The sequence below is a fragment of the Etheostoma spectabile genome, chromosome 6 (genome assembly GCF_008692095.1).
Source record: "Etheostoma spectabile isolate EspeVRDwgs_2016 chromosome 6, UIUC_Espe_1.0, whole genome shotgun sequence".
In the NCBI taxonomy this organism is placed as follows: domain Eukaryota; kingdom Metazoa; phylum Chordata; class Actinopteri; order Perciformes; family Percidae; genus Etheostoma; species Etheostoma spectabile.
In genome coordinates this window covers 10,210,996-10,224,321 of record NC_045738.1, presented here as the reverse complement: position 1 = coordinate 10,224,321, position 13,326 = coordinate 10,210,996, and the positions used below count along the sequence as shown (strand labels likewise).

The following is a 13,326-nucleotide window of genomic DNA, read 5'->3' as shown; positions in this document are numbered from 1 at the left end:
GGAAAGTATACTTTATTCATCAGCATTATGCATTATGAATTCTTGAATTTCTTGTTGACTGCACAGTTTATGAGAAGGCAAAAAAACTCAGTACAAGCTTCAACGAGTATTATCAGACATTTGTGGTTGTTGTGTTGGGAGACTAAAACAGGCTAAATTGTGTGATTAAACATGCCAAATGTTGATGACTCTCTTCTGTGTGTGTGTGTGTGTGTGTGTGTGTGTGTGTGTGTGTGTGTGTGTGTGTGTGTGTGTGTGTGTGTGTGTGTGTATGTGTGTGTGTGTGTGTGTGTGTGTGTGTGTGTCAGAGTTTCCTGAAAGTGATACTTGGCGGAGTCTCAGGCTGGAGGATGAGGGTGCATGTGGTTTGAATGTCTTCTGAGGATGACACGCTGAGATGGAAGCTCAGCAGGATCTAGACAGAGAGGGAGCAAAAGGGAGGATAAAGGGAGGTGGTGGGTATGCGGGGGAGAGGGGTGATAGGGTGTGAAGACAGAATGAAACATATCATGTGTTTATATAATATAACACAGATTAAAACAGATGCTCTAAACCGTTTTGGCTTAATACCCCTTACAGTAAAGCAGTCTCTTATTGGGGCTCCTTGTCACAGTTCAGACGTCTATGAGTTGTCAACACAATTAATACAAATTCTCTTTCGTCTCCCATTCATCTTCTCCTGACCCTCCAGATTCATCTTTGAAAGGGCAAGATCCCTTGCTTGGTAACCACTGGAATAAACTGTGTATTGTGTGAGAATGTAAACTAGGCCCAGTTAACAAGCTAAAACAGTGAACTGCTGCTTGTGCACGCCTTACTGTTACTTGTGATAGAGTATTTTAACATTGTGGTCTGGTACTTTTACATAGGGAAAGGGTCTGAGTACTTCTTCCTGCTCAGCAAACACAGATTAAGCTTGTCTAATCTTCTCTCTGCCTTTCCTTCCCTATAACTCAACATTTCCAACTCTCTTCCTTCCTCTTGCATCACACTGTTTGCCCCCTTTTCTCTGGTCTGCCAATACTCACATGCATGAGCAAGAGCTGCATCTCGTTCTCAGCAATCCTCCTCCCAACACACTGCCTTGCACCAAACCCAAACGCCAGAGAGCGAAACCCTCCTGGCCCCTCTCCTCTTTGGCCTTCCTCTCTGCTGCTGCTCCACCGACCGGGGTCAAAGCGCAGTGGATCCTCAAACACTTCCGCACTTCTTCCCAAGGGGTAGAGGCAGGCCTGGACCATTGTCTAAGGAGAGAGTTGATGACCATGAAACACACTGAAGACAGCTGTACTGAATGTGCCTCACAGTCACATTGTGATCACTCACCCCAGCAGGAACGTGGTAATTCTGAAGAACAATATCTTTGATTGGATATCGCTGCACTGTAGTTCCCACCGGATATAACCTGACACAACCCAAAACACACACATATGCACACACACACACAAACACACAAACAGATAACTGTTTTTTAGATTTTATGTTTGACTTCTAACTCTAACTAAACTAAGGATTACAGGCAACCAATTATCATTATTGCATAACAAAAATTTCCTTGGTTCACTATGTGTCAGCTGGTTATTAGTTATCTGATTAACTCCAAATTTGTTTGGAGATTTGCACCACTAAAGCACAATATCAGTCCAACATTACAGCGTCATCCTTTGTCCCCATTTTGTTGAAATTGTAATTGCTTTAAGCATTAAAGTTGACTGTGGACCTTGGAAATAGTAGTTTGACAAAACATTCCCAACTCAAGGTCCACTTACTCGCTTTCAGCCGTATCACACAGTCTTCATCAGCTGATAGAGTCTGATCAGTTGTCATGGAGATGGCTCTGTTAATATGTGAGCTCTGAAAGCCTTGGAAAAGTTAGCAAGTAGACCTTGTGTTGGAATTGTTTTGTCAAACAACTATTTCCAAGGTCAAGAACCAACTTTCATGCTTAACTTTTGCTAAGCTAATTCAGATGAGAGGTTTTTAAAAGTGCTATGGGAAAACAATCATACTGAGCTCACGTCAACAGATCCAACGGGGTAAATACACAATCCTGAGATGGTGCAAAGTGCGTGGGTCCATGTAGTTGGCCTACAAATAGGTTAATCAGGCTATGAGCAGCAAGATGTGCCTTGAGTACTATGTACCTGAGAACCTCCTTGATTAGTCCTTTCAGTAATGGCGCACCCTGCAGGGCTTTCTGAGGATCACAACCAGCCTGTGCCCACGACGTCCTCACCTGCTGCCTCACCCTCTCCTGCACCTCCGGGTTACGACCCAGCTCAAACAGAGCAAACTGCAGGGGCACGGCTGTCTGCAGAGAGGATGGGATGAGAGGTGACAGGGAATCAGTTAGGGTGAGATATACAAATACAGGCCAAAGACACACACACACACACACACACACACACACACACACACACACACACCACACACACACACACACACACACACACACACACACCACACCACACCACACCACACAACACAACACAACACAACACACACACACACGTGTCGACTCCTCCTGCCATCAACTCAGTGATGTTAGCTTTGATGAGGTCCAAGGATAGCTGCCCTTTCTCCATGAGTTGGCCCAGAACCCCGGTGTACTGGCTTCCAGCTGCTCCAGCCTCAGACCCCTGAGCCTGGGAGGAAGACAGACGCTGGCACCCCTTCTGGATCCTCGCCTCCGCTAGAAGAAGATCAGGACAGGATGACAGAGTCAGGTAAAATGGGAGTAGTGAAGGTGGATAATGGAACGGATTAAAGAGAGTTAGATGAACTAGATCCATTACTCCCTGCCAAAGGAGTCCAATAAATGCTTTTAGTCTGTGTACCGTGGTTGCAGATGTGGTCCCATGCACTGGCGTGCTGGGTCCACAGGGGAGCGCCGATGTGGAGCAGCAGGCGAGGGGGCACGTAGAGGAGAGGAGGGGTTGTTGCCAGCATTCGCTCCACGGCCCAGATAAACTTCTGGGACTCCACTGAGGGAGATGAGGAGAAGAGGCCAATACGCTCCCCGTAGATTACATGGCAACTGGCTACAGGGGGAAAGGAGAGGGTAAGAGTGTATAGGTGGGTGAGAGTGAGAGTTATGTGAATAGTTTTCAAGATTGCAGGTGTTTATTTAGAATTTTAAAGGGCCCTATGGGTTGAGTATGTTCTAAAAACCACAAAAAGCCTGTGTCTGTGACAGCAAGAAAATATTGTGTAAAGTGTGTTTTTTTCAAATCTAACTCTGCTTCAGAGAAACTGCCTCTTCACCACCAGGCAGCCACCCTGCATCCACCACCTATCAGACACACTTGTATTATATTAACTTCACATCACTGACTGGAATAGAGTTTCTTGCATGTCTATTCCTATCCCGGCTTAGCACCTGACTTTGTGTGTTGTCGTCCATTAGGAGCAGACTAGCATGTCTCAAAGTCATCAACTCCCCCCGCCCTCTCACTCTCTATCTATCTCTCTCCCACACACATGCACAACACACACACACACACACACACACACACACACACCACACACACACACACACACACACACACACACACACACACACACACACACACACACACACCAAGTGTGTCTCACTATCTTTGTGGGGACCAGTCATTGACATAATGCATTCCCTAGCCCCTTACCCTAACCTTAACCATCAAACCTAAATGCCTAACCTTAACCCTCACCCTAATCATAACCTAACTCTAACCCTACTCCTAAAACCAAGTCTTATTCCTCAAACAGCCCTTTAACGTTGTGAGGACCAGCATTTTGTCCCCACAAAGCTGTCAGGACCCCATAAGTATACTGTATTCCCGGTTTTTTGGTCCCCACAAATGTAATTAAACCTAATACGCCACACACACACACACACACACACACACACACACCACACACACACACACACACACACACACACACACCACACACACACACACACACACACACAGGGAAGAATGCTAAAGCTTTGATCATCTTTTCTACTGTTTCTATTTATAAAGGTGCATGTACTCCTTGACCTCCTACATGTAGCCTATAATATGTTAATGACAGATCATGTCTCGGGTTAAAAGGAGTTTGGTTCTCATAAGAGCTTAGAATATTTTGAATTAAAAAACAGAAAGAGCAGATGCAGTGAGACGTTAAAGGTGATGTTCCTGCAGACTGTATAATTCCTCTGACGTGACACTCCGTCACAGCCTCCTCAACAAGAATGACTCAATTCAAAGAGCTAATAGGGTAAATGAGAGACTGTCAAAACAGGAAGGTGACATTAATCCATACTCTCCCCTCCCCCAGGACTTCAAGGTCAATCATTGCTGGATGAAAAGCAGACAGTTAGGTCCCCGTTAAACCCTCGTTCTTTTACACCTCTTTACACTTAACTCAGTTTTTGCTGGAGATAAAAGGGTCCAGAATATTATGCAAATGATGTGTATGAATAAAACAGGAATTCATTTAAACTCCAACTGTGCAATCATACACAAGAATACACAACGAAACCACAGGTCAGAAATCACTGGGGATGATGACCTCAGACCTTCCAGTGCGAAGCGGAAGAGGTCAGGACTGGGATCCATAGTCAGACTGCGTTTCCCCTCCTCGCCTCTCCCCTCCCTCTCCACTCTGGCGCGCAGCATCTGACAGAAATCCATTGCAACCTCATCAAGCAGGGGGAGAAAGCGCTTCACGGGCGCACTCATCATCACCTCCTTGTTGAGCAGTAGACGGTCAGCTCGCCACTCCTCACCATTCCTGTGGAAAGAAGATTTGGAGTGAGGCATTGAAGTCGACCTGCTTCACCTCTGCTCAGTCATTGTGCAGCAGAGAAACTGGGTTGGAAAGAAAACTTTCTTTCTCACGCAGATGTGCTGTTCCGTTAAACATTCGTAAAGAAGAGGGGCTGAGTCTGTTTCCCTATCAATTTGTGTTTCCCTTGGCAAACAAAGCCCCAACAACGAACAGGTCTCTACTGTGATACTTAACATGTATTTAACTTAACCTTCACCTGTCTAGTTATTTCTGCAACATTTAACCAAGACCTAACCTAAAACCATGCACAGATTACTAGACGAGGAGCCCCTGGTTACAGACATGTAAAAAGCCCCCACACCTCCTAAGTAGAAGGAAAAAAAACAGACTTAAAGAGACACAAAACGTCACAAATCTTGTGGCTGCATCGTTTTCTTTTGTTTTCTGTCTCTTTGTGGTAATTTTTTAGTGGAATTGGCTGATTTTTCTATAAACAAAAAACTCATGTCAGAATAGTAAAGATGCTACAATTACATTAGTATTCTACATATAAGACCTTTAAAAGCTACACCGACAAGAGTATTGCTGAATACTTTCTACAACTGATTGAATGAACAGAAAAATGAACAAGAGGATGATGATGACACAAGTGATTACAAGCACTTCTACAAACACACACACAAAACGTGTTTCCCTCACTTAAAGGGATAATGCATTGACTTACACTCATGAAATCTTTCTCTGGAGACTTCCTAACGTCTTGATACATCCTAGCCTAAATCATAACCCCTACATGCATAGCCTTGACCGTACACCCAATCAACCTAAAATGTAATGACTTACATAGTGGGGACTTGAATTTTGTCCCCAACAATGGAGGTGATTCCCCACACAGTAACAGCTTAAACAGATACACAATATATCACCACAACATGAGTTGTAAACAGGTGTGTTACTGACTTGAGGAAGACTCCCTTGCTGAGCTGGCGTGTCTCTCGGTGCGTTGCCCAGGGCTGCAGGGTCATCCGCCGGGGGTGCAGGCCCTCTGAGCGGAACAGCTCAGCAATATCAGACGGCAACATGATGTTCACACTGCTTTGGGTGCCCACGTGCTCCCTTTACCCACCCAGCCACACACAGACACACATGTGTAAACTCATAAGCACTACTGTTACAAACATATTGGAAAACCTTGATGATCAACACTTTCTCTCATTAATGCCCCGCTTAAGGTCATGAGATCGTCCCTCTATCTACCTGTAAATGGGGCCGAGGGCGTTGAAGGTCCTCTCCATGTGCTTGTGGAGCTGCCGGAAACGATCTTCTCTCCAGAACTTAACCAAGTTGACCCAGCCGCTCTTCCCTGTGTGAGGGATTTCCTCAAAGCTCCGCACTTGTCCACCCACACCTCTCTTTCTTACTCCTGTACTAGACCCACAAGTGCCCTGTGCTCTGACACACACAGTCACTGGGATGCACATGCTCCTCATGGTCCAGACAAGATGTGTTCACCAGTCTCATCCAGAGTTGGGACACCGCTCGTTGTCGTCTCCGCTGGACCGATTATTTCCCTACTTCAACCTCAAATCCTTGAGTGTGCTCTGCATCCCTCTGATGAACTGATAGCAGAAAATGATTAATGGATGTAAGGATCAGAGTTCAAGAGAATCACAACAGAGCCCAAATGTCAGGCTGATCCAAACACACACACACACACACACACACACACACACACACACACACACACACACACACACACACACACACACACAAAGAGTGGGTCCAGCTGGTCAAAATGTTCTTATTAGTTAGTTTAATAGTTTTTTTTATTAAAGTTTTTCACACATGGCTGACTGCCTACTTATCCATTTGTAGGTGACTCTACAAGGTGTTATGAGTGAGTTCTTCGTCTCTGCTTTCTAAAAAACTTTTACAGACTATTTACACACCACTATAACCTCAATATAAACTAATCAATAAACTAATAGCTTAAAACTTTGCTCACATACTTTACATTACAAATACAGTTTTCATATGGAAAGATCATTTACAAAAGACAGTAAAACAATTTGAAGTACAAAATGAGTAATGTCATTACTTGGGTGGATGTGTGATGAAATGTGAACATGTTTCCCTGAGGTTCCTTACTTGTGTATAGATCACTCATTTGGATCTATAAACTAACTAGCAATCATGTATGAGGGTCTCCTGTGGATTCCCTGCACTAACACATTAGAAGGCGGTGTACCGATCATCCCTGTGATCACATATTGATCACATTACTTTACAAGTTAATGGCGTGGGAGTGGACGCCTTGCGGTGTGTCCTCCCTGTGAGCGTCACTGTGCCGAAGCTGAGGCCTTGAAAGGCGCTAAGCAGGTTGAAGCCGTCGTCCTTGGTTTTGGTTTCAGGATGAATGATCTTGGACAGCTCATAAGGAAGCGACACTTTCCCGCCAACAGACCTCAGGTGGTTTGTGTCCTTGGGGCTCTAATTATGAGGATAAAAAAACAGAAGAAAGAGAGAGTTGAAAGGAGGAACATGTGACAAAGAATAAGAACTTGATGATCATCATGACTATGCTACACAAACATACAGCGTACATGAATGGTACACAATTTTACACGCTTATAACTACAGAGTTACAGCCATTCAAATGAGTTTAATAAAAATACAATTATGGTGAAAAAGACACTAAATTGAACAGTTACAAGTTGATTTGTGCTAAGTTATTAAAATTTGTTTGAAATCTGTTGGGAATTATGGGAGTTTTGTCTTAAACAGGCAATAAAACAAACTTAGTGAAGCTTGGATGTTTTGTTTGAAAATTCACAATTTTAGAAAATTGGTGGAAATGAACATGAATGAACTGCTATATACATGTTGGACCAAAACTTATTTGTGCATACAGTAAGTGCTTTGTAATCAGTTACATTTATAACATCACACATCTCAAATTTTCATGAAATTTCTTAATGAGACGTCCTGCTGACTGACAGACAGACTCGAGTAAAAAACTAGATTATTATTCATTTTTTGTACCAATCTATTACAACACAGACCTCAGATAGCTTATATTTACTCCTGAAGTGAGCTCTCATAGCTGCTCTCTCCGCATTCTTCTGAGTGTTCATTGCTTCCCGGAGCTTTCTGTAAATACAGCAGACAAAAAAGACAAATACACCTGACATATCTCAGACAGAATGTAATTAAAGCACATCTCTGCCGCAGCAGTGACTCAGATTTGGGACTCAGAATTAACTTGTTTAATTTTAACTGCTTTCTCTAATAAACGCAAACGAAAGCAGATGCAGACAGTCCATCCATCCATCTTTGTCTGCTTATACAGGGTCGGGTCACAGGGGCAGTAGCTCCAGCAGGCGACCTTAAACGTCCCTTTCCCAAGCCACATTACTAAGTTTCTCCCCCTATGTCTAATGAAGACGCCAGCCACCCTCCTCAGGAAACCCATTTTGGCCGCTTGAACCTTGGATCTCGTTCTTTCGGTCATGACCCAGCCTTCAAGATTTAGAGGTGCTGATCCTCATTTCAGCCGTTTTCACACTCAAACCAATCCGGTGAGGGCTGAAGGTCACAGGCCGATGATGTCATTAGGACCACATCATCTGCAAAGAGCAGCGATGAGATCCCCAGCCCACCAAACTGCAACCCCCCCCCCCCCCCCCCCCCCCCAACCATGCCTTGATATCTTGTCCATGAACATCACAAACAGGATTAGTGACAAGCACAGTCCTAGTGGAGGCCAACCCTCACCTCAAACAAGTCTGACTTACTGCCGAGAACCGGGACACAAGTCACAGATAAAAACAATTTTGAATGAATTCAAAGCACATGTGTGGGTTTTGTTGTTAGAAAGTGTTTCAAATCATACAGTAGTAAAAGTCCCTGGTAGGCTACCTGCTACTGGCCGAGAGGAGCTGCTACTAGCAGTGGGTAAGCGCCATAAGCAGCAACAAGTGCATCCTCAGAGCTGTTTTACCAAGGATAATGTGAATGTGGCCTAGGCTATCCGAATCTACCTCCCTCCCACATTAGCCTACACAAACCCCTACCTCAACCGCCGCCTATGCAAGTAAAGGAAATGCCATGTGAAAAATCCTGTCTTTTCAGTCCCTAGTTTTGGTGTGGTAATAGAAAAAGCAAAAAGTGTACCAACTGTACCTGGTCTACCCTATTGTTGCTTTAGACATGTTGTGTCTCTAAATTGTGTGTCCACTTGCCTCTCCATCTCCAGGTCCGCCTGGTACGAGCAGATGATTGACGGTTCTTTGGGGTGTGATGGTTGGAGAGGAGGGGTCCTCCCCAACCTGTTGCATCCTCCTCTTGCTCTCCCATCTCTGCCCCTCCTCTTCCTGCGTTTGGCACACAACTCCCTCTCCTTCACCCCCGACACACAGCTGGTCAGCTTTCTGATGGGTGTCCTCAACGTCTTTTTTACTCTCACCACAGACTCCATGATGCACCAGAGCTCTCAGGACAGGAGGGAATGACCACACTGCTACTTCTTGGACAGATGATTGGTGAATATATAACGTTTTTCTCCTCTACTCATGTTGTGTTGCCCTGACAGGACAAACTGAGGACATGCACACTCTTACGTCCTGTGGCGGCAATAACTCAGGCTGAGACCTACCAAGGACAAGGTTGTCAGTCAGACAAGGCTTAGACATACGGACTTAGTAAACACACTCACTCACACCTGCTTGCAAATGTTACATACAGATGAAGTGTTTGGCATATAGAAGAAAGGGATGTAGACTACTAAAATACCTTCTGCTCACTGTCTGCTGTTTGCTTGTTGTGTGTTTACTTGTGTATTTGTTTGTTTTTGCTCTTATTGTAGAAAATGCTGCTGCTGTAATAAGGAAATTTCCCCGCTGTGGGATGAATAAAGTATAATCTAATCTAATCTAATCCAATCTAATCTAAAAGAGACAAAAGTAACAAATGTCTGTCTTAAACATGAGGTTCTTTTTCAGGCCATTTGTCACCATTTGTTTATCTGCACACAAAGCTAACATGGTTTATCATGTATGTCCAGTCTACAGTTTTCTTACCAGGCACGTGGTAACAGTTGGCCAAAGGCTCACAGCATAAAACCCTGATAAAGCTCCAGCCACATGGCCTCCACCGCCACCAGACAATCCCCAAAAGCTTCAGAACAAATCAGAGAGAGCAAGAAGAAACAACAACAGAAGACTCTCCAAATTTTTCCTGTGCTCCTTGACCCTCACAGGAGTAAATAACTATGTGTATGTCCAGGTTTAGCCTTTGCTTCTTCTGCTTCCCTCCTCAAGACTCACTCTACTTTTCAACACCCCCCAACTCTATACGGATTACCACTTAGAGGAATTGATGAGGGGAATCTTGTTAGCTGTGGCAGGTAATGCACTTGATGACTCACACGTTTGTGATGAAGATTTTAAGACGCAAGCTGATGTCATGACACACACGCATTCACAGGCCTGACATCAGCAAATCTCTTTTTAGCTCTTAAGATGCTGCATTATCCGCATTTGTTTTTGTTTAGGAGCAGTAGAGCCCAAAAATTGGTCACTAAGGAGATAGTGTGCACTGGTCTTTAATCTCAGTCAAATTGGCCACCAGAAATCCATGCAACTCAGGTTTGTTTTTTATAACTGGCAACTCATGGACCAAAATGCTTGCCAAACTATGAAAGAGGAAGAAACAGTGTGCGGTTAGCCACCCAATTTCTGCACAGGTAAAACAAATGCTAGAAGTGTGGGCACCCTTCACCTGCTTTTGTGGTTCAACTACTGCAGGTGTTATATCAAGAGGAAAACAACCTTCTGTTGCGTGTTGAGTGAATTTCCAGGCACTGATTGAATTGATCTTGCCTATATACAACATATTTGCTCCAGCAGTTCTCTTGATTTTCTTTTTTGGAACATTTTTTAATGTTTGAATGTCTTTGAATGACTCCCCTCTGTGAGGTTTGTGCTCTATGACCTACTCTAACGCCCTATTTGGCATACACATTACTTCTGAATACTTCAACAAACCTCCTAATATCCATCCTCCCCTCCCTTGTTTCACTTATATTGTTTACCCTCTGGGGATGCTTTAACGGTTTAACAAGAACAATAAAAGCCACGCCCCCTATAAACCCTATTTGTTCAGTGACAGATCTGGGATCAGTTCACTCATCTATCCATCCATCCATCCTTCATTCCTGTCAGCAGTATTTCTCCACAGAGGGAAGAAACAGAGGTGGATCCTATTGATAACCCTAAATCTAAAAAAAATGATTTTATATTTTTATTTTACCAGAAATATTCTATATATTCTAATCTAGAGACAGACACATGCAGCTTCCAATAACAGAAACAACAGAGACAAAATTGACTTTTTTTGTGTCATTCCTAGACATTACAGTCATGACTATTATGTAATTCCTTGTCACATTATGTCATATGGCAGATGGATACAAGAGATATGGCATGCTGTTTATCCGTGCTGCTAATTGCCTCATAGGCCAAATGTGGTCCTGCAGCAAAGAAACCTACTGCAGTACTAGATCAGGAATGAACAGATGCCATCTTGGATTTCGGTAACCAGATCTTATTATACAACCATGCATCATCGCATTTTATTGTACATAGCCTTTAATAACCATGTAATTCTAATTTGCAGACAATAAATCAGAATTACCTTAGTCTTTTATGTTTCAGGTCTATTGCAGAGAAAACACTAAACAGAGGATTCACAAAGAAAGGTTTGGCAAAGACACGGATTCCACGGACCTTTTGGTTACGGTTAGGTTAGGTTGGTGTACATGCTGTCAGTGTGCACTGTAGGAGGGTGTCTTAGCCTGTCTTAGCCTGTCTTAGCCTGTCTTAGCCTGTTATACCACCTTATTCGGTGGTGGCCTCAGCCTCCTGCTCAACCCAAATATACCTGCCTGGCTGTTGTGATACTTGTACTCGGTTGTTCTTGTGGAACTTTTATTTTTTGTTGATTTTGGCAGCCTCCTGCAATTCTCACCATCTGTTAAATGATCGACCAAGGTTGACAGAAAACTCTTAACTGCTTTAAAAAACTATGTTCGGTATTGAGAAACAACAAGTAAAAGGGATGAAGTCTAATGTCTTTCAATTTTAGCATCATTCGTGCTCAGCAGCTTAGCTAATAAATGAGGTCATAAGGTCTCATCAAGTCAAACACAAATAGGCTGACAATACATCACTCTCAGCTCTGCCAAGGTTGAAGATAAAAAGCTGGCAAGCACACACACACGCCCAGTCTGGTGACCATGCTCTCTGCTGAGCTGCGCTCCATCAATATGCCAGTGAGGAGAGAAAGAGTGGGGGGAAAGGGAGTGTGAGAGAGAGTGTGAGAGTGTGATAGAGAGTGTGATATAGAGTGTGTGTGTGTGTGTGTGTGTGTGTATGTATGTGGTGGTGTGGTGTGTGTGTGTGTGTGTGTGTGTGTGTGTGTGTGTGTGTGTGTGTGAGACGTGCACAGACGGACCGTTCTCTGCCTCAATCACAACAGAAGAACTGAATTTATTAAAATTTATTAAACAACTAAAGAAGTTGATCATTCTAGAAAGATACCTTTGGATCTGTATCTATATCTTCTAAATTTTTGATTTACAGATTTAATTTTCAGTGGTGACTCTAGACCGTTTCAAATGGAGGGGCCAGACTGGGGCCACATGCAATTTTAGGGGTACCAAATTAGCAGAAGTATTACATACCACCAACCCTCCAAAGGTTTGGTTCTACAAGAGACTAACAATACACATATAACAATAATCAAAAGAATACTCATACAATGGTAGCCTACATTTTATGTACATGAATAATATCCCCTCTTTGGGGATAAAGGTGGGGTTAAACATTTTTATAAAAATACTTGCCACCGTTTGGGGGGGGGGGGGGGGGGCATAGGGGGGATGAGGCACTGGCCACCACCCTAGAACCGCCACTGTTATTTTTTCAACAAAAAAATAAATGTAGACCACAGGAAGCTTGTAACAGCAGGGAAACAAAATCTGGAAACGTGTAGACGGCATTCAACACTGTTCAGCAGTATTGCCAGTTGCAATTTCCCTTAGCTTTATAAAGTTTTCAGCGTCTTTCACTTTCATCACTTTTATCAGTGTTGTTTTCAGCCAACTGTGAGCCACCTGCACCGCTCAGCACCAATGCTAAATAACTGTGAACGTAATGCAGCATTTAACACTTAAAGAGTCAGATATTTCTTTCGCGCTTAATCAGCTGAGTGAGGGTGTCACCAATTAGCTTGTTGGTGTCAAACAAATCTTCCTTTCATTTATTTCATTGTCTGATTGCCATGACCCACCTCAACCTCATTCACCTCCTGTGTGTCCCATGAGTTCCTGTACCATGAGTTCTTCCACTGAGCTCTCTCAAAACCTCGCTCCAGATCACATCCATCCAAATCTTCTACTCTTTCACCACCACCCTGGTCTCAACTGCATCGGGGGAATATTACTGTTGGGCTCATGGCATAATTACCTCCAGAAAACAAAAGATTTCTCACATACAGTATTTCTTCTACTTC

The 13,326-nt window shown here is 43.6% G+C and overlaps 1 protein-coding gene across 1 annotated transcript; it reads right to left on the bottom strand.

Annotated features, from left to right (window-relative positions):
* Positions 1-23: 23 nt before the first annotated feature.
* On the bottom strand, positions 24-6,489 carry cyp11c1 (cytochrome P450, family 11, subfamily C, polypeptide 1). The gene is made up of 9 exons (XM_032518442.1): positions 6,013-6,489; positions 5,716-5,871; positions 4,544-4,758; positions 2,838-3,041; positions 2,512-2,692; positions 2,145-2,312; positions 1,327-1,405; positions 1,029-1,244; positions 24-415 (listed from the first exon to the last, which is right to left on the bottom strand). The coding sequence occupies exons 1-9, from the start codon at positions 6,243-6,245 to the stop codon at positions 305-307; spliced, it is 1,563 nt and encodes a 520-aa protein (XP_032374333.1). The 5' UTR covers positions 6,246-6,489; the 3' UTR covers positions 24-304.
* Between the last annotated feature and the right edge of the window lie 6,837 nt (positions 6,490-13,326).